The sequence below is a fragment of the Eublepharis macularius genome, chromosome 16 (assembly GCF_028583425.1).
Source record: "Eublepharis macularius isolate TG4126 chromosome 16, MPM_Emac_v1.0, whole genome shotgun sequence".
NCBI lineage: Eukaryota > Metazoa > Chordata > Lepidosauria > Squamata > Eublepharidae > Eublepharis > Eublepharis macularius.
This window is the reverse complement of record NC_072805.1, coordinates 13,725,729-13,751,541: the sequence shown is the minus strand read 5'-3', so window position 1 is coordinate 13,751,541 and position 25,813 is coordinate 13,725,729. Positions and strand designations below refer to the sequence as shown.

Below are 25,813 nucleotides of genomic sequence, written 5' to 3'. Positions count from 1 at the left end.
TGCAAGTCGGGTTTCCGATTCGTAACGATTTGGGATTTCCAAATCAAAGCTTCCCAAAGCGATTTGTATCGCTTCAGGACAAGGGGTTTAAATGCCCCTTTCCGTGCCACTGCGAAACAGCAGGAAAAAGGAACTTTAAACCCCGAGATCAGCTGTTTGGCAGGGAAATCCCCGCCAAGCAGCTGATCCAAGCCAGCTGAGGTTTAAATGCCACTTTCCAGGCAGCTGCAAAGCGGCACAGAAAGGGGCATTTAAACGCCGGGATCAGTTGTTTGGCGGGGAAATCCCTTCCAAGCAGCTGATCAAGGGGAGGGAATGCCCTTTCTCTGCTGCTTTGCAGCAACAGGGAAAGAGCATTGCTACCCTCCCCTTGGATCAGCTAACTGGCCAGGCAGCTGATCCAAGGGAAAGGGAATGCCCTTTTCCTGCCGCTTCACAGCGACAGGGAAAGAACATTTAAATGTTCCTTTCCATCGCTCCAAAACGGTGTGGAAAGGAGCTACCCTCCTCTTGGATCAGCTGCCTGGCCAGGCTGCTGATCCAAGGGGGGGGGGGAATGCCCTTTTCCTGCCGCTTCGCAGCAACAGGAAAAAAGCATTGCTACCCTCCCCTTGGATCAGCTGCCTGGCTTCCCCCCTCACTTCCGTATGCTCCAAATCTTTACAGAGCATACTGAAGTGATTTAAATACCCGAATCCAAAGCGGCTTGCTGTTTCGGGTGTTTATGAAGCTTTTTCCCACTTCGGGTATATCTGAAGCGGGAATCCCAAATTTGTTTTGGTGCACACCCTTAGTCATAGAAGACTGTAACTCTTTCTGATGTATATAGCTCTTACAGTGGCAAGAACAAAGCATACATTAGAGGGTGTAGTTAGCAGGGTATTAATATGGTACACTTATTCCATGAATGAAAATGGAAAAAACCTTAGATGAGAACAAAAGAAAAATCTCACAGACTGTGGCTGTTAACTGATATTTAGAGAATTTAAAGCCCATTCACTGCCTTCATGTTTACTTGGGTGGAAATAAGAGTGCCTCCCTCTATCTGCCTTACCTCTGATATAGTAGACTTGCAGACCTCTCTGGCCACCGATTCGAATTTTGGGTCTGTAGTCAGGTTAAACTTATAATTCCATAATAGCTAAAGAGAAAGTAAGGATAAACAAGATTAAATACCAACAAAAAGTCTTTCATGCACCGAACAAGTTTTCAACTTAACACACAAACTATCTTAATCTTTTACAGTGAACTGGGAGAACTCTGTATATCTCAAAATCTGATTTACATCGGTACAAAACAATATGCTGGTCAAAATAAGCTTTGCACAGGAATTCAGCAATGTATGCATGGAGCCCACCTGCCTATCAACACCGTCCCAGATGGTCAACAGCACTGTAAAAGCAGAACAGTTTTGTGAGGGGGGGGGTCAGCTCCCATGGGGCAGAGTTCAGCAGTCTGCTGTCTATATATTTTATGGTCAACTCAATTTACAGCAACATATATGAGGATGGAATAGCAACATTCTCATTGCTGGAGCCCTTTGGTTGAATCAAATAATGCATGCCAATTCACATGTAACACCTAAAACTTAAGAAAAAGACCAGAAATCCAGGATTCTTTTGCCTAGTCTGATAAAAAGCAACTCTGAATTTGAGACACCCACACACCCACACACCCACACACCCACACACACACACCCACACACACCCACACCCACACCCACACACCCTTTGTTAAGAGGAGAAATTCAAAATCACAGGGGTCCTGTAAGAAAAAAGCATCAAAATGATGAGAAAAAGGAAAACACTTACATGGTTGCAGTCTGATGAAATTTCATTGTCCGTCTGGGAAAGAAAGAAAAAAGGTTACATTAATTCAGACAGGTCAGGACACACTGCCTTCCTTCTACAAAGAAGGCCCTTGTCATTGTTTCAGAACAATGAAAATTATTAACAGCTTTGCAAATACATCTACAAAGTTTACTAGCCTACATACTAAACATAGATCTACCTAATAATCAGTTATCAAAGGACTAGCCTTGGTTAGGAGCTTTGTGGAATGCTTAGTCCCGTTGTTTCTCCAAGGGAGACATTTCAAGAGATATACACAGAAACACTAGAAATCTGGAAAGCATTCAAAGGCCAAGAGGATTTCATTCAAGGAGATTCGAGGACCTCCTAGGCCTCCCTAGATTGAAGGACATACAACATTTTCTCCCATCCACATGTCACAAAAAGAGGAGCACTAGAAGTGGATTTTTTTCCTGCCTCAAAAAGATATATGGGAGGGGGATCACAAAGATGGGAAGTCACCAGGGCTTTTTTTCAGCAGGAACACAGTGGAATGGAGTTCCGGCACCTCTTGAAAATGGTCACATGGCTGGTGGCCCCGCCCCCTGATCTCCAGACAGAGGGGAGTTTAAAGCAATATAAACTCCCCTCTGTCTGGCGTTCAGGGGTTGGGGCCACTGGCCATGTGACCATTTTCAATGAGGGCAATTTAAACTTCAAAAAACTTCCCCCTTGTTCCAGCTGACCCAAAGTGATGTCATTGTGCGGTCTTGAGTTCCACCACCTTTTTTCCCAGAAAAAAAGACCTAGAAGTCACACAGATATCTGTACTATAGTGGGGAGAGGGGTAAGGCATCGGCTGCAGAAGGCAAGAAAACTCACTTGGGATTATTTTGCATTAAAATCCTTAGGGTGTTTTTTTAAAAAATTAAGCTACCTTAGGAAAGAGGTTTTTGGGGGGGAAGGGGTAGAATATATAAATGAGCCATGTGTAAGTATGCATAGCTGTGTTTGCTTACATCCCTGCCCTTTTCCCTTAGACATATAAGCTGCTTTGGGAAGGGATCTCTTTTTCCCATTTATGAAATTCCTGCAAAGTCTTATATAAAGGTGGTGCTATGAACTGCCCCCACTTATTAACATCATCATTATTAATACAGGGCTCTACGTTCCCTTTTCTGCTGCCAGCAGATCTCAGCCAGGTTGGTAGAGGCAGCTGGTGGCCTTAGGCTTCCTTGCCCTCGTGCCATATCCTTGATTATGACCCACCATGTAATTCTGGCAGACTGCTCCTCTCCCTGCCCCTCCTCGGATTCCAGCTTTAAAGCATTTAATCAAACAGCACATTTGGTATCTTGCTTAAAGCGAGCAGGTGAATGGGACATCTCTGCATCATGAATACCCCAGCAGCGTGCTGCAATGGTTAGAGTGTCAGACTATGATCTGGGAGACACAGGTTCAATCTCCTCACTCTGCCATAGAAGCCTGCTGGGTGACCTTGTGCCAGTCACGCCCTCGCTGCCTAACCTACTTTGGATTTTTTAAAATTTCATTTATATGCCACTTTCTCCCTAGCGGGGACTCAAAGCAGCTTACGTCATTCTCCTCTCCTCCCTTTTTTCTTCACAAACACAGTGAGGTGGGTTAGGCTGAGAGTCTGTAACCGGCCCAAAGTCACCCAGCAACATTACACAGCGCAGCAGGGAATCAAACCTGGGTCGCCAGGATCCTAGTCTATCACGCTAGCCACTGCACCACACGCTAGCTTCCACACCTCACAGGGTTGCTGTGAGGATAAAATGGAGGACAGGAGAATAATGTAAGCTAATTTGAGTCCCATCGTGGAGAAACATGGAGCACAAAACAAAGTAAATAAATACTCCACAAGACAGATGCCACAATACGCAATGGAAGCAGCAATGCATAATCTGGTGAGGCCTTCTTCCCATGTTCCTCTAGATGAATTGCTACAACTTGCTGCTTGCTTCCCCACCCTTTTGCAGCCAAGTTCCAGGCTCTGACTGACTTTCCCCCTCTCTACACCATTCACCAACATGTGCTACCTCTTGTGAAGCACCCAATGCAATTTCTGTGTTTGCCAAGTGGGCAAGAATCAGCCATCTCATCTCAGAACACAGTAACCCTTGCAAATATACCTTTAGAAGTACTTCAGTCATAAGGAAGCACTTTCCACTGGACGGGGGAGTTACAAAGCCTGACGAAAACACACAGGGTGATGTTCTGGGTTTTATGCTCCAGCGCATGACCCCATTGTGTCCATGTTTACCACTAGCCCCACCTGATCAGGAAACATTCTCCATCTACATTATGCATCGACAGTGAGAGGTAGACAAAAAGCTCCTCCGCACTGTTTTCCTGCACTGGCTGGCTACGGCTGTGGGGAAAGAAAGAGAAAGCTTCATGCCCATTTTGTTTCAGGTTTCTAAAGTTAACACTGGGGGAGCAGAGGGATAGAAGCTTTATATAGCCTTTCAAGGAACGACACATCTCAACAAACAGGATGTGGGATTCTTAACAACTAACTTCTTTCAATACCATTCTCCACAGGCATATTTAGCACGGCTGTTTTTTTTTCCAAAAAAAAGAAAGAAATGCGATCAAAATGAATGCTGCTTTAAATCATGACAATCCTACTGACTAGTTTTACTTTTCTCTAAAAGCTGGGAAGCAATGTAACATGACCAGTTATGCTTCTTCTCATCTCCTAGCATATACTGCCAAGTTATCTTTTTTACATCAGTATAATGTATTTAGGTAAATGCCACGTGTAGCATTCATGTACCCTAAGCATTTGACCAAGGTATTGGTATTTCTATTTAGTCACTCATTCTTGACAAATGTGGAGGGGGGGGGAGCATTTACCAGCACCAACAGTTTATGTGCCCAGAAATGCAATCCTTAACAGAGTAATCCCATTCTACATCAAAGGGCTGAGAAGTGTGCAACTCTGCTCAGGACTGCACTGTGGGAGACCAGGCACCTAGAATTTTTCAAGTTTCGCCCATATGGATGATTTAGTCTGACAGATGGCTAAAGTGTGCTTCCAAGGCTCCTAAAATACCCTTTCATATCACTACATTCTACATGAAAGCAAGTGTAAAACATTTTTGTGGCTACTGCTGGCACAGACACTCAAAACTAGATCGTTATTCAGAATCCAAGCCACAATCTATGTAATACCTTTCATTAGGACCGACCAGTGATGTAGAATGGACATTTTTCCAGAATGTTTTCCAATGCTATATTTTTCCATGAAATTTTTTCCATTTCACAATTGTAAACGTGTCATTCAGTATGTTCATGTCAAATTACTTAGGTTTTGTTCCTGCAATGTTTCATAAAGGTGTGCAGTTCCATGTTTGTTTTCAAGTTGCTGCAGTCCCAGACCCCACTGAATTGTTTGCTAGACGTGCCAGCCGTTCATCACATTGACCTATACTGTGTAATCTGCCTTTGAGTCTCAGCGAGAAAGGCAGGCCGATAAATAACAAATAAATATGTAAATGTAGTCTGTTTATCTATTGTTATCAGGGCTGTTGTGCTGCAAATCAATCAAGTTATACGGCCTAAATGTGGGATAAGAAGCAGGGACAACCCCTAGTGCTTGTACTCTGTCCAGGGCTTACACAGGGTGTATTTGCCTTCTTTTGCTAACATTATTTAGATATTTAATTTATTTAAATTTGAATTCAAAAATTTTCTAGAACATTTTACAATTCAGATATTCCCAGAAAACCCACATTGCTGGGACTACACAAATTGACACAAAATGGTGTGCAATCTTTCAAGTTCTACAAAGCCCTTCTTCAGGCTGGAAGTTATAATATAGAAACAAGTGGGTGAAGAAAAAGATGTTTCAGGCCATGCTTATAAAGGCTTTTATTCACAAGCATCTGTGTGTTCAATGCTGGCGGGCAAGTAGATAGACACTGGTGCCTTGGGGGATCTGGTTACACCCTAGTTCCTCTGAGCAAGAAAAAAATCACAAATGATATCTTTCTAGTAGAGAACAGTAGCTGGAGAACAGTTTTGCAATATGGCAGCAAGGAAAACTAATCCTACCTTGACTGTGGATTCATTTTAGATTATTATTTGAGTTCTGCCATTGCAAGATTTCAAAAAAAGTTAAATGTTAAAGAATTTAAATATGAGAGCACAAAGAATACAAGTCAGGGAATCTTCGTGGTGCACTGGAATAAACTGGCAGCCATGCCAATCTGCAATAACATGTTTCAAGCCAAAATGGTCCTTGTTTAGGTGGAAGAAAACAGACACAAGAATAGAAATATTCACAAATTACACAGACCAGCCATTTATTGGATTTATCACCATCTTAAGTGCACTGAATCGAGTGGTGTACAACTATACCAACAGTGTAAATATTCCTTCTTGTGACTCCTCTGATAAGATGGCTACAACAAGTTAAAGCCAGGTTTTACAACTAATGTTTGTAGCCCTAAGGAACTGCTTGAGGGATTTATATGTATACTTTTTTAAAAGAGGGATTAAAATGGAATGTTTGTGTTTTTAATGGCAATTTTAAAAAATATTTCTTAGCTCAAAATGAAGTGTTTGAACTCTTAATATCATTAACTCATTTTAAAAGTCTATACTGCCTCTCCAATATTCAAAGTTCTTTACAGTATCAAACACCAACTCAACAAAATCATAGCATCTATTAAACACACCACCAATTAAAACACAACTCAACAGCCCTGTCATAAACAACAACAAAAATTCCTCTGAAAACTTGCCAAAAAAGCAAGAATGCACGTTTAGACAGCTTCTCGCATCCCTTCCAAGGGCCCATTCCAGAAAATAAGCTCCCTAACTGGATAGATACAGCTACCTATGATACCACATACTAAACAGAAAGTACAACCAATAAACCTTGCGTTGACTATTAAGTATGAAAATCCCAGTCATTGTAGAGCTTTAAAATGTTAACAGCAACACAGAATTTCATTCAGAAATAGAGATGTGAAGGCCTGGTTTAAAAAAAATGGAAAAATTCAGGGGGGAAAGAGGTGTTTGCTTTTTTCTGACGATTTGCTTCAATTCTTCCAACAGAAAAATTGGAAATTTAGAGGAGTTCTGAAAACACTCCTATGAAATATTTTATGTATTTATTTATTTTTATGTCATTTATCGTCCATCTTTCTCACTGATTACACAGTGTGATTACATAGTGTGAGATTAGTGTGGATTACATGGGCCGTTTCCAGATGGCTTACCTGCCTCCGGAACGTCGCGCCATCTTGCGGGGAAAACGCGAAATATCGCGTTTTCCCCGCAAGATGGCGCGACGTTCCAGAGGCAGGTAAGCCATCTGGAAACGGCCATAGTGTGAGATTAGTGCAGTCAATATCAAGGACATTTCAATAAACAATACCATAGGGTAAATAAATGCAAGTTTACAAAAATATAACATTAGCAAAAAAACAAAACAGAGTTGAAGAAATGCTAAAACGGAGCATAAGCAATTTTAGGACTGACATGACAACATAGAATTACCCAGTAGGTATTTATAACTTTTAAATTCCATAAATATGTCAAATATTGTAATTGTATGTGCAAAGTAAGTTATAAATGATACATTTTATGTTAAGGCAGTTAGTTTAGGTTACATAGGATGACAAGTACTGTATATATTTCATTTTTTTCTCAAAATTTCTGAGGTTTTCTCCCAGGGAAAAAAGAGGAAAAAGAACTAGGTGTTTCCATGGCTTCAAAATTCCTGGAAATTTTACATCTCAATTTAGAAGTAGCCAGCTTAATATAGTGACACAAAACCCAACACAACACAACTGGAGGGCAGCTGCATATTCCAGCAGTCTAAGTTATCCATTTGTCTTCAAGAGCAGTCCCCATGCACAGCACATTACCAGTCAAGCATGGACATGATCAAACCAGTCCAAAAAAGAGGGCAGCCTTCAAGCAAGATGAGTAGGAGGCAGCATTCCATGTCACACCCCACATATCACAACAAGCAAGTAAACAGCACTTTCTGCCTGTTTCAAAGACAGGATAACAATGCCTAGCAATCACTCATCGCCACAGAGTGCACAATCTCAAATGTAAGCCGTGCATCATTCCTTGTCTGGCCTTCAGGTTGTTAATTAAGGCCTCTCAGCAATTAAGCTGTGTTCCTTTAGCCACAAAGGGAACCTGTTATATTAAAGGTCGCTGTGGTTCAACAGAAACCTTTCAAAAACAGATCCAGAGGAGTTAGCCGTGTTAGTCTGTAGTAGCAAAATCAAAAAGAGTCCAATAGCACCTTTAAGACTAACCAATTTTATTGTAGCATAAGCTTTCGAGAATCAAGTTCTCTTCATCAGATGCCTGATCCGAACTGGTCAAATACAGAAGAGGAGGGATGAGAGGGGAGAAAGAAGGGGACATATATCACAAGGAGACAGAATGCAATTAGCGTGGAGGCAGTCAAAACATTCCTTTGCTTGGAAATGTAAACATCTCCTTTTGGTGTGCAGTCAGTTTGCCGTATTCATTTGTAGCAGTGAAAGTATCCAATTCCTATGTAGTATAAGCCTTCGATGACCACAGCTCTCCCTGCCAACTGCATCTGACAAAGAGAACTGTGATCCCCGAAAGCCCACACCAGGCATCACTGGGCTCCCCCAGACCACGCCTCCATAAAGGGAATCTGTTACCTGTGATAATGTGATAACCATTCATAGTCTCTATTCAGTCCCAGCTTGACAGAGTCAAATTTGCATATGAATTCCAATTCAGCAGCCTCCCGTTGGATTTTGTTTTTGAAAGGTTTCTGTTGAACCACAGCGACCTTTAAGTCTTTGGTGGAATGTCCTGGTAGACTGAAGTGTTCTCCCACTGGTTTTTGGACGTTTTCCATTTCTAATGTCAGATTTGTGTCCATTTATTCTTTTGCGTAGAGGTTGGCTGGTTTGTCCAATGTACAGAGCAAAAGGACATTGTTGGCACATGAGGGCATATATCAGATTGGAGGATGAGCAGCTGTAAGAGCCAGAGACAGTGTAGTTGATGCCATTGGGTCCTGTAATTGTATTCCCTGGGTAGATATAGGGGCAGAGCTGGCATCTGGGTCTCTTGCAGGGCCTGGTACCTGTGCTGGTGACTCTGCTGGCCGATTCATGATTGTAAGTGAGAAGTCGTTTAAGATTGGGGGGCTGTCTGTAAGCAAGGAAAGGTCTTCCACCCAGGACTTCTGAGAGAGAGGTATCATTTTCCAGGATGGGTTGTAGCTCACTGATGATACGTTGGATGGGTTTGAGCTGGGAGCTATAGGTGACAACCAGTGGTGTTCTGTTGTTAGTTCCTTTAGGTTTGTCCTGGAGCAGACTGTTTCTGGGTACTAGTCTGGCCCTGTTGATTTGTTTCTTCACTTCATTTGGTGGGTACTGTAGTCTCAAAAATGCTTGTTGTAAATCTCTTAAGTGTGAGTCTCGGTCGAGAGCATTGGAGCAGATACGGTTGTAACGTAAGGCTTGGCTGTAGACAATAGACCAAGTGGTATGTTTAGGGTGGAAGCTGGAGGCATGTAGATATGAGTATCGGTCTGTTGGTTTCCGGTATAAGGTGGTATTTATTCGTCCATTATGTAGTTGTACAGTGGTGTCCTGTTGTGTAGAGTGGTCCAGGCTTAGGTTGATAGTAGGGTGAAAGTTATTGAAGTCCTGATGAAATCTCTCAAGGGCTTCCTTCCCAAGGGTCCAAATGATGAAGATGTCATCCAGGAATCTTAAGTATAGTAGTGGTTCCAGCTGAATTGGAATTCATATGCAAATTTGACTCTGTCAAGCTGGGACTGAATAGAGACTATGAATGGTTATCACATTATCACAGGTAACAGATTTCCTTTACAGCAGCGTGGTCTGGGGGAGCCCAGTGGCGCCTGGTATGGGCTTTTGGGAACCACAGTTCTCTTTGTCAGATGCATCTGGCAGGGAGAGCTGTGGTTATCGAAGGCTTATACTACATAGGAATTGGATGCTTTTACTGCTGCAAACTAACATGGCAAACTGACTCCACACCAAAAGGAGATGTTTACGTTTCCTAGCAAAGGAATGTTTTGGTTGCCTCCCCGCTAATTGCATCTTGTCCCCTTCTGATATATGTCCCCTTCTCTCCCCTCCTCTTCTGTATTTGACCAGTTTGTATCATGCATCTGACGAAGAGAACTTGATTCTCGAAAGCTTATGCTACAATAAAATTGGTTAGTCTTAAAGGTGCTACTGGACTCTTTTTGATTTTGTTATATTAGCACTGGTCAAGGCAAGAACCCGCCCAACACTAGCATGTCCTACTAAAAGTTTTTCTCAATCACAATTCCTTTTAAACTATTTACAATCCGCTGCCAGAGCCACATATCGGCAATCAGACCAAGGCTGCCCCCAAGCATACATCCTTTCCCGCCTGGATACCTCCCATCTTTTGCCTTTCCCCTCCTCCTCTTGGGCCCTGTTGCCTTCACTTAGCCCACACGCTAACAGAGCCTGCCCATCCCACTGCTGCACGCTGGCTGGTTGGCCACCCACCAGCCATGCCACTGCTGCCTCCTCTGACTGACTCACTCAGTGGTTGCGTGGCAGGGACTCCTGGATCTTCCCATCTGGCTGCCCACTCGGTGCTTCTCCCTTCCAGCACTGTTTTGCCCACCCCACCAGACAGCAGTGGCAGTAGGGAGGTGACTCCTGCCCTCCCCACCACACAGCAGCAGCTCGCCCTTAACCAAGGTCTCCCATGTGCAGCAAGGAGGACAGATGCCACTGGGCCAGCGGCAAAGAGTTCCCTGCACGTGCACAAACAACATCCCACTGTTCTGGGGAAAATTTATCACCACCTCAACTTTCTTGAAATTTCATTTTTCTGCAAACCTGGAGAGTCCCCCAAGTTTGAAGAAAATGCCCCTTCTTTCTACATGGACCTGATCCACAGACTGAGGTATTCACAGAGGGGGCCATGTTGAGAATTATTTCAACTGCTTGAGTTTGTCAGTTTTCCAGCCCAGATATTGTATCATCCACCTCAAAACTTAATTTCTGATTTCATTCTATCCCGTTCTCAGTATTCCTTCCAAGCTCGTAAAGACAACTTGCTGCTTTACCAGGGATGCCTTAAAGCCACTCTATGGGTCACCGCTCCAATTGTTTTTGAGCGGGGAGCATTCTTTAACCCAGATGTATAACAAGCCAGCAGTTCCTTTAATATTTTACTTCTTTATCTACAGTCTGCCTTTCTCACTGAGATTCAATGCAGATTACACAGTGCAAGTGAAAATACAATATAATCAACAGCTAGGTCGGTCACTAAGTAAAGCCTAACAACAGTGAAACAACATTCAGTGAAAGAGCTACAACAGGGTATGGTAGCAAAAAATCCGGAAAACAACGTTGAGCACAGAGATTAAATCTTTCTGAAACAAAGCATAACTAATTTAAACGGCATGTTTAGATGTAGAAACTCCCTAGCAGGCGCATGTCTATATCAGCAGACAGTACCCAACAGTGTAGTAGTGTGTAGTCCCTGTTCCTACCAATGCATCGCTCTGAGCTACGTCTTACAACAGAGCCCTATAATCTGGGTAGAGAGTCCTCCTGAGTAATTCAGTTTTGCATAGTTTGCAGAAAGCCAGGAGAGTGGGAGCTTTCCTGACCTCCTCAGGCAGGCCACTCCATAAAACAGGGACTACTACAGAGAAAGCACATGTGTGGGCAAGCTGTTGATTTTGCCCCATTGCAAGGCATTATCTGCAAATATCCTGTCCAGATGAGCAAAGCTGCCATGGTGGAGACGGCTACACAGATATGCAGGGCTGAAGCCATGAAGGGATTTGAATGTGACAGTCGTAACCTTGAATTAAGCCTGGCAGCTGATGGGAAGCCAATGGTGTGACTGCAGAATGGGAGTGATATGCATGCTCCATCTAGCTCCTGAGAGTAAACGAGCTACAGAGTTCTGCACTAGCTGGAGTCTCCAAGTCAACTTTGAGGGGAGACCTATATAGAGTGCATTACAGAAGTCTAGTCTTGATAGTACTGTGCCATGAATCCAGGTGGCCAGATAAGATCAGAAGCAGAGTCCTTCAAGATCTCTGCTTTTTCAACCAGCATTACTTCCGTCTTATTAGGGAGAAAAGGCAGAAGAAAGAAGGTAATTTCCTAAACACAAGAATTCTAGACGGTCCACTGGTAGTGTTCCATGATTTCTGTTTCAGTGGAGAAGATTCCCAGACTCGCAAATGGGTTCCTAAGTGAGGTTTCTGACAGGATATAATCTCAGCCTAATATAGTACACTAAATCAAATCGGTGCATAGCTGTAAATAAATATGAAATACTTTCATTGCACAATTAATATAAATGGTCAGTTTCAGTGACATTTTAAAATCTCATTTAGAGCAAGCTGCCTTGCTTCCATGTTCCTTGATGATAGGGATAAATTTATAAATGCTTGCAGAACAAGTGAGAACTGTGTACAGCTGTCCTATCCAATGCATCGACTTTGAGATGAGTTTTCCAGCAATTTCAAATCCCTGGAACATACATACATATCTGTCCTAGTTTTTTCTCACCGGGGGGGGGGGGGGCGGCAGCGGGGGGGGGGGCAGGAGAAGCACTGGGGAAAATGAATATGTATGCAACACTTTATCATACCCAAAACTTGTTACTGATTTAAGAACATAAAATGCATCAATCAAAACTTTATTTTTGTCCTGTTTAGTACACTATTGAACTGAAAATTACCTAAAGACCCAGAAAAATAAGCTGTAAAGTGCTGTATCCTATGGTACCTTGAGCACGTTTAACTTAGTTAATGCCATCTGAGAAGCAGGAAAAATAAAGGTCAAATCAGAGAGCTTAAATAGCTTGTTAACAAAAATTGTGTGAACTTTACACTAGTCTTTATGGTCACCGAATCAAGACTATATACAGAGTTAAACTGGTTCACCTCTTCAATAGTGTATTATCACATACAAAGTATGTTACATTGCCTGTGGACAAAACTAGTCACATTTAAAAAAATAAACACCTCATAGAACATTTGAACAGATACACACTGAAAGTTTTAGTCATTCCTAAAAAAAAATGCATCAGAGATAGTTTACACTGTTTTCCAAATTTCAGTTTTTCCATTTGAAATCCTGAAAGAAGGCCACAGAATTTTTCTGGCAGTTTCCCACCCATCCACCCCCCAGGCCTTCACATCTTAAGGCAGCCTGAACCATATGCTGAGCAGTTAGCTTAGCTCAAATTCCATTGCTCCATTCATGCTCTTCCACCACTTGATTTAGATGGAGCCCCTCCTTGGGTATGCTCTGATGCTAACTGATTTTATTTTACTTTACTTCATTTATAGCCCACCTTTCTTGCTAAGTCTCAAGGCACGTTAAAAAAATATTCAGATAGCATAAAATATCCAATGAACAATGCAGTAGGGCTAGGATTACAGAACTGGAAAGCAATGCAATCAAGCAATCTAAGCCATGGTATACCATAATGCAACAAGGAGGTTACAAATGCAGTAAAAGGAAGGTGATACGTCCAATGGACTGCAATTCTATTTCATTATAAAAGAGAACTCATGAACTGTCCTGTTATATTGCAATTCTAACCCCCTTTAATATTCTGCAAAATGATATAAGTGTGAGGACTTTCCTCAAGATGCATTTCATCTGAACCCACAGAGTAATATCCACTGGCATATGCCCCCCCCAAACCCTAAACAGACATTTTATGTTACATTTCCCTTTCCTAATTTTTGTTTCTTTAATCATGAACCTGTGTTAACGGCCTCATTTTTTACATAAAGCAGGAGTTCAGTGGCACCTAAAGACTAAGAAAATGTATTCCATAGAAGATTTTGTGAGTCAGACCTCCTTTCCTCCAATGCATCCATTAGATGACTCAAATGCTACTGCCACAATACATTTCTTTAATTTAAGGTGCCACTGGGCTCGTGTTTTATTTTGCTGCTCCAATCTACCCACCTGAAATCATCAACAGGAAGTGCTTTCTTTATAAGAGCCTAGGGGTTATATTGGATCCAGTGTTACTTCTAGAACAAGAAGACAGCTGCAAAAAAAAAGCCTTTTACAACCTCACTGTAGCCTGGAAGATGGCTTCTTACCTCGGCATGGCTGACCTGGCCACCTGGAGCCATGCTATGGTAACATTAAGACTTGACTATTGTAATGCACTATACATAGGTCTCCCATCCAAATTAACTAGGAGACTCCAATTGGTGCAAAATGCTGCAGCACGACTGCTATCAGGAGCAAGCAGGAGCAAGAACATCACCCCCATTTTGCAGTCACTTCATTGGCTATCTATCAGCTACCATGCTCAGTTCAAGTTATTAGTTATTACATACAAAGCTCTTCATGGCCTTGGCCCGGCGTACCTACAGGACCACCTCCCTCCCGATGTTCCTCCACGGCCACCCTGCACATGGGCAAAATCAACAGCAGCCTGTACATGGGCTCTCTCTGTGGTGGCCCCTACCCTGTGGAATGGTCTGCCTGAGGAGGTCAGGAGAGCCCCCACTCTCCTAGCTTTCCGCAAACAATGCAAAACTGAATTATTCAAAAAGGCTTTTGTATTGTACAGCGAGGCTCTCCTATGAGCTACTTGTGCTTCATGTGGTCTGTCAGCCGTAGAATTGCTCACGCTCTGTTTCAGCATTTCTTCAACTCTGTATTGGATTCTTACTAATGCTATGTCTTTGTAAAATTGTGTTTATTTACTCTATGGCATGGCTTATGGACATGTCCTTGAAATTGACTGTACTAATCTCACACTGTGTAATCCGCCTTGAGTCTCAGTGAGAAAGGCTGACTATAAATGACATTAACAACAACAACAACAAGAAGAAGCATTGCAAACAAATGTTATGAACGCCAAAATTCAGAAAATCAGTGAAAATCCAAAATGTCGACTTTGCCAGGAAAAAGATGAAACTGTGTCCTATCTTATCTCTGAATGCAACAAAACTGCACAGACGGACTACAAAGCTAGACCTGACAGGGTTGCAAAGAGGATTCATTGGTCATTGTGTAAAAAGTATAACTTGCCAGTATCAAAGAATGCATGGGAACATCAGGTGGAAAAGGTGCTAGAAAATGAACAAGTCAAGATCTTTTGGAATTTCAGAATTCAAACTGATCGGCACCTTGAAGATAATACACCGGACATAACAGTCGTGGAAAATCTAAAAGTCTGGATAATCGACATTGCAATTCCTGGGGATGCCAGAGTCGAAGAAAAAGAACAAGAAAAAATGATTAACTATAGAGATCTGGCAATAGAAACCACCCTACTATGGAAGAAGAATGCAACAGTAGTCCTCGTTGTCATCGGGGCACATGGAACCATCTCGAAAAACTTTGCAACTCATATGGAAAAACTGCAGCTTTCTGACATAATACCTACAGAACGGCAAAAGACGGGGCTACTAGGAACAGCGTACATATTACGCCGATATCTGGTTGATACTTTGGTCTCTGGCGGAAACCTGTATCACCTTAGCAAAGCCAATCAATAACATGTGACCTCTTCTTATTGTTGATTGTGTTTCAGATAGTTCTAATGATAACGATAATGATGATAGAAGTGCTTCATTTTCTTTTGGAAGTCGCATATAAACATTAGATAAACAAAGCAACCTTTGACTGTATGATCCCGTTTCATTTATTTTATAGCCCACCTTTCTCGCTGAAACACCAGGCATGTTACGAAATATTAAAAACAATGCAAAAGTCATCCAATGAACAATGCAATAGGACGGGGACTGTAGAATTAGAAAACATGCATCTGTAGTATGCCCACATTAAGGCTGACAGAATGGATTGGCCCAACACAGGAAATAAACCACAATAGCCCCTTGCGCTAAGTCTGGCTTATTGTATCCAAGACTTGTATTGCTGGTTGCACAAGATATTGTGCAACCAATCCTGTGTTTTCAGGAAGTGAGCCCAGCAGCCTCTTCATTCTCAAAATTCGCGGAGGTATAATATGCCAGAGGGAGGAGACCGTTGCCTTTCTTTAGGCCATCAACTAAAGCCCTGGAAATTCTCTCCCCTGCTCATGAGTAGCCCTTCACAGAGCTGTACTGTGGCAGTACAATGATAGGTCAGACCATCACAGGGCAATCTTCCCTAAGAGCACAGCCGAAGGCTGACTTCGAGGGTCAATGGAATAGGTTGCACAAGAAGTTGTGCAATCCCTTCCCCAGGCAGAACCATGCTAAGTATATTTCTTCTTCTGTTTGTGTATCACTCAGTCCAAACCATTATCTTTAAACCTCTCCATCCATTCTCGTACAAACATCTGGGTTTTTCCTCTCAGCTATCAAACAAGTACTCATGCAATACTGCTGCATTACAAAGTAGGTGCTGATTCCAAAAGCTGTAGAAGCTAGCCTAGAAACTTAAGAGCAACTAGTGGGGGAGGGGGACTATTTTAAGTTTACAAACAAACCGCTGGCCTTTTGCCTAGCTTTTCATTTGAATAGTTTGCCCAAGTGAGATCATGACGAGACGACTCCATACTGGCCTGCCTTAACAGCTCAGTGGATGTGTTCAAAATGCCACCTATGCCTTGCAATTCCTTCAGGCAGTATCACCAGCAAGAGGGATTCAAACCTAATTGCTGGGGGGGGGGGAGATCTACCAACAGGATTGTGGTGATGAACACACTTTGACATTTGTGAAGAGGCCCCACAATAAAGGCCTCCAAAGGCAGCATGTTAGTTTTGGGTAATATAGCCCAATACTGACCTAAATCGGTTATTTGACTGGGGTCCTTTCTCCCAACAACAGAAGCAATTTTCTAGCTGCTTAGTGGCTAGGGGGCACACTAAGATCTGGGAGACCATGTGTGAATCCACACACTGCCATAGAAACTTGCTGGGTGTCCTTGGGAGAGTCACAAAGTCTCATTCTATCCTACTTCACAAGGTTGTTGTAATGGAGAAGGCGAGAATGTTGCAAACCCTTTTGTGACCCCATGGGAGAGAAAAGTGAGGTACAAATGAAATAAGATGCCTCAATACAACTTTATGACCTTCAGAGTCCATGCAATTTTCACCACACCCCGTTCCTTCTACTAACATATAGATACTGAGATATTCTCAACCGAGTAGATATGCACTATAGCCAACAGCTGTGGGGAAACCCCTTGCTGCCTCACCATTGCCCAACAAGCACTGTCCCATCCTTGAATCTTGATCTAAGTAGGCAAAGAGAAAGCAGTATTACCTGGGCTTTCCACCATACTTGCAAAAAATGTCTGCCCGTTGTCCGAGAAATGAGAAAATACAGTATAGCCTCAAACTTTTTAATCCAGAAGTGGGGTGAAGCCTGTGTCCCAAGAATCAAAACTCTGGGAAAAAATTGATCTAGATAATGAGGATACTCTGGATTGCATAAAGATTATATTCAATAACGAGAACAGGCCACAGAGGATTTCCTTGTAAATTCCAGCAAAAATGCAGTCAGCTTGCTAGCCCCACTGCCTTTATGGCAATCAAGACTGTGCGGTACTGCTTAAGCAAAAACAGAAGGGGGTGGAAAAAACAACATTCTAAGCCATAAATTTCAGTGTCCCCTAGATGGTTATGGAGTGTGATCCAGTTCACATCAACCTTACCATGTTTTGGCTGTCAAACAAACTTCACCCTCATGATCCAATTCCCTCCTTGGCTGCCTGGCTCAAACAATCTATAACATATGCCTCCAAAATGGAGTTGGAAACTAAGGTTCTGCATTTACTATGGGTTGGATTCTAACAGATTTTCTGCTTTTGAGAAAATGAAGGGGTTCCCTTTGAACATCAAAGGAGGGGGGGAACTATGCTGGAGATCATGGGACATGCACATGCAAAAGTAATGTGGGACAGTGGCTGTAGTAAGCAGAAGAACTGGGCAAAATTGAATGGAAAGGCCGGCTGGATCCAGCCATACAATTTGCCTAATTCAGATATCCCAGCACTTGGGTTCCTCTGAGCTAAGAAGTGAGGAAGATTGTTGAAGCACAGGAGCACACCGCCTGTTTTCAGGAGGCAATTCATGGCTGGACTGACACATATGATTCAAGCCAGTGGCCTCCCTCCGGAGAGGAGCAAGGGCAATGGCTGATGCAGCCAAACATCTCCCGCAGACTTCGCATTAAACAAAATGGCAGAGAAGAAAACTCCCAGTGATATAAGATCAATGACCCAAGCAGTTTGGCTGGAGTCATGGAACAATGGTCTTGAGAGGAACATTGTGAACCTGCTCTCTTCCCCCTGCTGCAGGGAGCTGTTTTGTAAACTACATTCATGAGCAAAGCTATAGACCGGAACACAGAGTAGAAGGAAAAGTTTGCCCGGGAGAGGCTGCTGACACAGATCTCTCTCTCTCTCTCTCTAATTCTGCAAGACTCACATTTCATAAATACAATAAAACAGTTAAACACAATTCATGTCATACTCTTCTTTCACTGGCCTTTCTTGTACATATCCAGGGGACGATTTCCCCATAGGGGACATTCAAACAGTGCAGGGCAGCATCTGAAACCTAGATCAGTATACCCAGTTTACATAAGATAGCTATATTCTCCATTTATGTTTGAAAACTTACAATGCAGATCGCAACACTAAAAGAATAAAACTGCATTTCTGAGATCGAGCAAAAGAACAACGGCAATATATAGTTGTTCTGACTGCTGCTCGCCCAAGGACATTAACAAGACAGCCCAATGATCTGCAACTGAGTGTATGCTAACCAAAAACTCCGCATCTGTGAGAGCAGAGAAGTACAGAAGCCCACACCACTAAGCTGAGTGAACGAGCACTGCAGGTCACCCAGAGGTGCGCCGCTAAGGATGCGCTGCAAGAAAAGCAATGGCTTTGCTGCCCCACCCTAGATGCCCCAGAAATGCTGCTATTTTATTCAGTGAAGCAGAAGAGAATGACGTCGGGCAGAGCAAACCAAAGGGAAGTCTGTCACACTACTGCTCTTCAACAGGGGGGCAGACAGCAGCTCAAAGTTGATGACAGGCAAGAAGGTAGGGAGGTCAGGAAAGATGCAAGGGTCTGGACCATTTTCCTTAGAAGTCTTAAGGGTGGCTGACTACAATGGCTGCAGTTGGCAACCCAACAGCCAAGTCAATTTAAAAGGTTACAGTTAATTTTTCCAGGGTCTCTCTCCCGCACATCATCCCCACCATATTCTATTTGCATCACAAAGTGAAGATGATGGAAAGAAGCACAGACTTAAACTGAACGTTCTCTTTCAGCAGAACCACAGGTCTGCCTGTCAAGCAACAACAACAGAAAAAGCGCAATTGTCTTGGGAACATACAATTTCTGGAAATTTTAAGTAATGGAAAATGCATTTTGATTAACAATGGGAACTTTGAGAAAAATAAAATGTGTAATATATATTTTCTTAACAGATCTGAATTTATGTTACTGGCATATGAACACAAATAGCATTATAAGTGATGTACAGTACAAATTTTTCCAAATAATTTTCCACCAATATTTTTCCATATAGAAAGTGTTTCATTTCTATAAATGTATTGTTCCATAAATTAGCACCTTCATGAATGGTTTTCCAGTTAAACTGGGCAGTTTCAAAACTGTAATTAACTTTTTCCAGGCACTTTCCCTGAGAAGCAGGAACATTAAAAGTTCTCTCTCTCTCACACACACACACACACACAGTGTTTGTCAGCATCTCTGTAATGTAATAAATATTGTGAGGCCAAACAGCTAACACAGTATTTTTAAAACCTGCTTTAATAAACATTTAACTAAAAAAATATTTAAGATATTTTCACTTTTTCCACTGACACACAGGGGGAAAGGCCCATAGGAAACCACCTGGCAACTGCCTCTTCCCTCCATCCATTTCAGCTGACCATCGCAGCTCTTAATAATCGTAACACCCCCTCCACCACTAATGAACTAAAACTCACCCAGTGGCTTGGGAACCACATATGGCTCTTCGACATGCCACTGGTGGTTCTCCCAGGAACTGTTCCCCAATGTCCCCTCCCCATTTCCAGGAAAGCCGTGCTTGGCAGAACCTGCGACTGGCAGAAGGTTCTCACCTTGAAAGAGCTGCTTAAGGGGGCTGCTACAGGCTTCAAAGCCAGTGTGGGTGGTGAAGGGCCCATCTTTTCCAACAACCTTCCACCCTTCTCTGCAGCCTCTGTATTCTTATCTCAGCACCCAGGTGGCTGCTGGGAAGAGGGCAAGCTGGCCACAGAGGGCACAACCACCCTGGGGGACAGCCTCCAAGGAAAAGAGGAAGTTGGCCACGGTGTGGTAGTGATGATGGTTTTGATTCCCCTCCTCTGGGGCCAGCTTGCTCTTCTTCAGTCGCCTTGGCCATCTTTCTCTTTTGCTTGAGCTGCTGTGCCTTGTGCTGAAGACAGCATGGGCAGTCCTTCCCGTCACTCCACATCCACAAGGGCTGACTAGGGTTTAGAACTGGTGTGTGTGTGTGAGAGAGAGAGAGAGAGAACCCTACATGCTCAGAGGTACTTAGGCAATTTAGAAGGTTACAGTTACATATTAATGACTATACTCTGTATTATTGAAGGTGTGTGTTTGTCAACTGGTGCACAAGCCACACAGTAGTCATGTGGTGCTTTTGTTTGATGGTAACTGCTAAAGTGGCTCTCCATGAGCCACTGAGCAAGTACCACTGCACTAGTTCTATCAAATTGGCTTGGCAAAAGTGCTCCTATTCACAGGGACTCTGAAGTTACTTGCTGAGCCCCCCTCCTCACCCAAACCTCTTCAATAATTTTTTATATTATGAAAGAGAAACAGACCAGAGCACAGTGCCTGCATTTGCGCACCCATGCACTGGGGGGGGGGGGTCACGGATATCAGTCTCTACATGTAGGCAACTGGATCAAGGCGCAGGTGGCGAGTTCTACCTCGTACTGTGATCTAAAGCAATTATTAGGCAACCCAGAGACACAGCTGCAGCCTGATGCACAGCCAACAGGGAGAACAGAAAGCATGTGCTCTGCCAAGTTATTTGAAGTGGAGTCTGGAGCTTGGCATACTGCAAATTCTGCACCATCCCCCATATGTGTCCCTTAGAGGACAATTAGCAGGCAGGTACTGGAACCCTAAATACTTCCTGGGGACTTGCAGCTAATCTGTCTGCATTAACTAAACAAATTATAGGCTTGACAGAATTAAACTGAAAGTTGTAACTAGCTTCCAAAAATGCTTTAAACCATCTTGCTAAATGTATGGAAAGAGAAGAACAGAGAAGGAAAACTGACTCTGCAAAATACAGCCAAAATTCATATGCAAAATTGCTGACAATAGGTAGAAGCTCAAACTAGTATTAAAGATGTTGCTTGGACTGAATTCAAGATCATTCTTTACTATAGAGAGATAAAAATAAAACCTTTGGCATACCTGAAAACCAAATTGCAGCAAGCTAAACTTTTTAAAAGATTCTTGCATGCTGTTAACCCATCAATACCTTCTGTTATAGATTTGAGCTGTATAATCTAGGGAAGAGGAGGAAGAAAAGGATTGAAGTGAAGACCCAGCTAAAGTTTCCTCTAGACTGTATTTCCCACCTGTCACCCCTGCACCTTCACTCACTGAAGCTTCCCAAAGAAGCAGCATAGGCATTTTCAAAATAAACATTTCATTTCTTAGGCACACCCTAGACCACAGTCCTGTGCTTCCACTTCAACAGCAGACACACATCCAGGGCCAGTACAAGGATTTTGGGGGGGCCTAAGCAAACTATGACTTGCTCCAATTTTCCAGCCCCAGTATAAAGAATAATGAGAAGTCTAAAAGGCGATTCATATCTTGGCATTCAAATGAACAATGTAAAAATAAAGTTTTGGGGGTTTTTTTACATAGAGAAGAAATTCACTTTCATTTAATTTGGCACCCCTTAAAGCCTGATGCCCTAAGCAACAGCCAAGGGTTCACATCACCTATACGATCAGATTGCCCCCATATAAACCCTTGGCATTTAGGTATGTTAAGACCAGATGGGAAAGCAGGCATGCTGAAAAACACTGCCTTAGTATACACAATTTAGTCAAAGCCAAGCCCAAGGTCATGCAGCCAAGTGATCAGAAAGAAAATGAACTGGATTTTTGCTAATGTTATGTCTTTGTAAACTTGCATTTATTTACCATATGGCATTGTTTACTGAAATGCCCTTGATACTGACTGTGATAATCTCACGCTGTGTAATCCAGTCCTGAGACTCTGTGAGAAAGGCAGACTATAAATGACAGACAGACAGACAGACAGACAGACAGACAGACAGACAGACAGACAGACAGACAGACAGACAGACATCTCAGTAGCTGGAGGGCATGAAGAACAAGAACCCACTCACTCAAGTTGCATAAGCAAGATTTCAACCAAATGCAATTGATCTAAAGAACCACGTGCAACTAGAAATTTACTGGTCAGGAGGGAAAATCAAGAGACAAAGGCAACCAGCTGTGTAACATGAAGGCTGAGCTTTTTAAATTTTATTTTATTTACTGTATTTACATTTCTCTCCAATGGGGACCCAAGATGGCTTACATAATTCTCCTCTCTTCCATTTCTCCTCCTCTTCTCGCCTTTCCTTCCTGCCTGCAGGTAGAAAGTCTGGGAGTGGCCCAGGCACAAGACTTTTTGCATGAGCCACAGAGTCAGGATGCTTATCTCGTAGTCCATGGCTAAGTTCACAGCCCATGGCCCCTAAATGAACCAATGCACTGGATCCAGAACCTGCCTAGGTTTTGTGTTCTTCATTTTAATTAATTTACACTAAGGTATACCTGCATGCTGCTTTGGGTCACCAACAGGGAGAGAAAGTAATAAAACTGCCTCAAAATAAATAATGTTTTTGGTATAGAAGACCCAATGTAAAACTCTCAATTACAAAATGCAAACAACATAAAATACCCATCGCTATATAGAAATCATAACATTGGGGGAGACAATTCAATGTTCGATGCTGAGGGGGAAATGTAACCCCTCCCCTCAATGATCTGTCAGCTCTCTTCACGTGTATACCATCTCCCACCCCACGAATGTATTGGATTGGGTTTGATATACGAGCTGCTACGTAGCTGCCTTCTTGCACTGAATTTTATGGTTTTAATATGTTTGATGTGTTTTGATGTGATTTTTATTACTTCTTGTTACCTGCTCTGAGCCTGCTTGGGGGAGGGAGGGCTACAAGTCCAAAGACGACAGACAGACAGAGTAATGTAGGAGAATAAAGAGACTAAACCAAGGAAGTACCTGAGCAGCTGCATTTTGAGGCCATTAAAGTTTCTGAGGACTTTTTGAAGCTAGCCCAATGTAGAACATGTTGTGGCAACCAAATCTGGAAATGGTCAGAGCGTGCACGACTGTAGCCAGGAGAGGCTTCTTCAGGAACGGCTGCAGCTGGCGTACCAGCCCAAACGGATAAAAGGCATTGCAAACCTGAAGCCACTGCAAGTCTTCAGGGGAGCAGAATCCCATCTACAGCAGCTTAAGTTGCAACCTAAGCCTGCTGAACCAACAGATTCCATCTTGTCTGGATTAAATTTCAGTTGTTCACCATCACTGCCTCAAGATACTGGCCTATTAAAACCACTACCTCCCTAGCATGAGAAGTAGAACAAGGTATCAGCAGTGTACTGACTGAAAAACTGGTAACAGGTTGTTAGAAGATGACGATGCTGAACCCAAGAAGTTAGAACATAAGGAGAGCCCTGCTGTATCAGACCAGTGGTCCATCTAGTCCAGCATCAAGTCTCAGGCAGCGGCTAACCAGTTACTCTGGAGGGCCAACAGGGCACAGAGGCCTTTGTCTGATATTGCCTCCTAGCACTGGTTTGATTCTTCCCTCTTTGTCCCAGGCTTCAGCACTCAGTCCTACAATGCACATTTGCATGCGGACTGATGTTGTGCTGGATGCCATCAACACGAAGATGGCATCTAGCTTTACTCTTTCACCCAGTATTCTAAGTGTCAGTGAATATCTACCCCCCGGACACATCTGCCAAGTCAGGGAGCTAACAGAAGGTTCCCTAGAATGAAGTGCTTTCCATGGTCATAGATCCAGAGGAGTTAGCCGTGTTAGTCTGTAATAGCAAAATCAAAAAGAGTCCAGTAGCACCTTTAAGACTAACCAATTTTATTGTAGCATAAGCTTTCGAGAACCACAGCTCTCTTCGTCAGATGCATGGAGGGCGGAAGGAAACTGGTCAAAATTGGTTAGTCTTAAAGGTGATACTGGACTCTTTTTGATTTTGCTAGAATGAAGTGACGGCAGAACTGCAAGAAGGAAAACGTGTAAGTACAATAAATGAGGTGCTGCTCCCTTCCCCTTTCCAGGAGAATCATTCAGGGCCTGAATACGCAGTTTTTAACTGTTCCAACCAGCCTGGCAAAAAAACTAGCAGAACTGCCAGAGCATCCAAGAAACTGCAATTAAAGCAGCGCATGGATGAGTCATCACCACAGCAATTTCCACTGTGGTTACAAAAATGCAGAGGTGATTATCTACCTTAACCCACAGAGCTGCAGCAAAGGAGTGGGGGATAGAAACCGCTCTACCCCATTTTCCTCCCTCCAGAGACAAAGCCTTAAAACACATCTGTCAATCCATCTTCCTGTCAGTTCACGATTCAGTTCCGGCTATGCAAGTATGATTTTATGCACCTTGTTCGGATTCAGTTGGAAATACATAAGATTCCAATAAACATGCTGTAAACAGGTAGAGACTACCCATTAATGAGCCTTAACTAATGAGTTAAACAGCTGTACTAACTGCTTAATGACTGAAACCACTCTAGCAAAATCCCGGCAGTATCTTCCGGCACCATCTGCTCACTTGAATTTCATAGACAATAAGTTATCATGCCTGCCCCACTGCAAATTGCTGAAGAAAGCAAGAGTTTAAGCTTTTGAGCCATTTCAGAATGGCACCTTACAAAAGCCAAGCAAGATAGCAATTCTAACATAGCACCTGGCAGTCAGGCAAACACTCTGCTGAGTCTTCCTATTGAACACAATATATTCTTAAAACACAAAGTGTAAGTCTACCTAAATATAAAGTGGGGCGGGGGGAGGACTAAAGTTTACAGAAGTGAAAACACCAAGAATTTTTTTGGAGCTCTTACAAACACCACACTCAGAAAAAAATGTAGCAAAGGGTGTGTTCTCTTTCTCACTCTCACTCACACAGTACTGCACTCTCACACACTCACACTCCTGGGAATTTACCTATTTAAGAAATTTACCTTCTAGGGAGAGGATATGGACACCAATTCATTGGCTAGAGCAAGGCTTCTCAAATCCCAGGTGCCAGTTCAACATTGCACCTAGAGATTTCATTGTGACATCTAGTATTATAAAATATTGTAATAAAAATACACAAACCTGAAGACTGAAAAAATAAATCTGGCTCCTAAATTTCTGTGCTGACTCCTAGAAGCAAAGAAAAATTTTCAAGGCATGCTCTAAGATTTCCTCATACTGCTTCTGAGCAGGTGCAGAAATCATGCACAGGACTGCTTAGAGAACACAAATAACAAGAACTGTAAATAGGGCTTCTCGGGCCACAATGCAACACTTAGCAGTCAACAGATCCTACTCAGAATACTACTGGGAGATCTGTAGTCCATTCCAATTTAACTGTTCCGTCCACATACGTTCATGAGACGAGCAACTAATAATGAACATCCAAACTTCCAAAATACATTTAAGAAAATCTAGAAAAGCAAGAGAGCTACATTTTTAACAAAGCGTACATTTCATAAAATGCACATTATTCATAGAATTTTCTGTGCTTATGTAAATGAGTGTTTTAAGGATGTCTGCCCATTTTGTCAAACAATTAACAGCATCACCAACTGCAGAAGAGAGATGTTGCTATTTTTATTTTCATTATAGAATACCACCTGACACAGTGGAAACCCGCTCCCTCCAGCTCAAGAGATTTCCCCTTATGGAGAAGAGTTATGGTTCAGTGG

At 42.7% G+C, this 25,813-nt stretch overlaps 1 protein-coding gene across 2 annotated transcripts in view; it reads right to left on the bottom strand.

Annotated features, from left to right (window-relative positions):
• Window positions 1-25,813, bottom strand: part of GLG1 (golgi glycoprotein 1) — a 93,822-nt gene that overhangs the window by 54,925 nt on the left and 13,084 nt on the right. For both annotated transcript variants that reach the window (XM_055000192.1, XM_055000193.1), the window contains exons 2-3: window positions 1,812-1,844; window positions 1,055-1,141 (exon numbers count right to left, since the gene is read on the bottom strand). In XM_055000192.1, coding sequence (XP_054856167.1) covers window positions 1,055-1,141; window positions 1,812-1,844 — 120 coding nt within the window. The remainder of the gene's footprint in view (window positions 1-1,054; window positions 1,142-1,811; window positions 1,845-25,813) is intronic.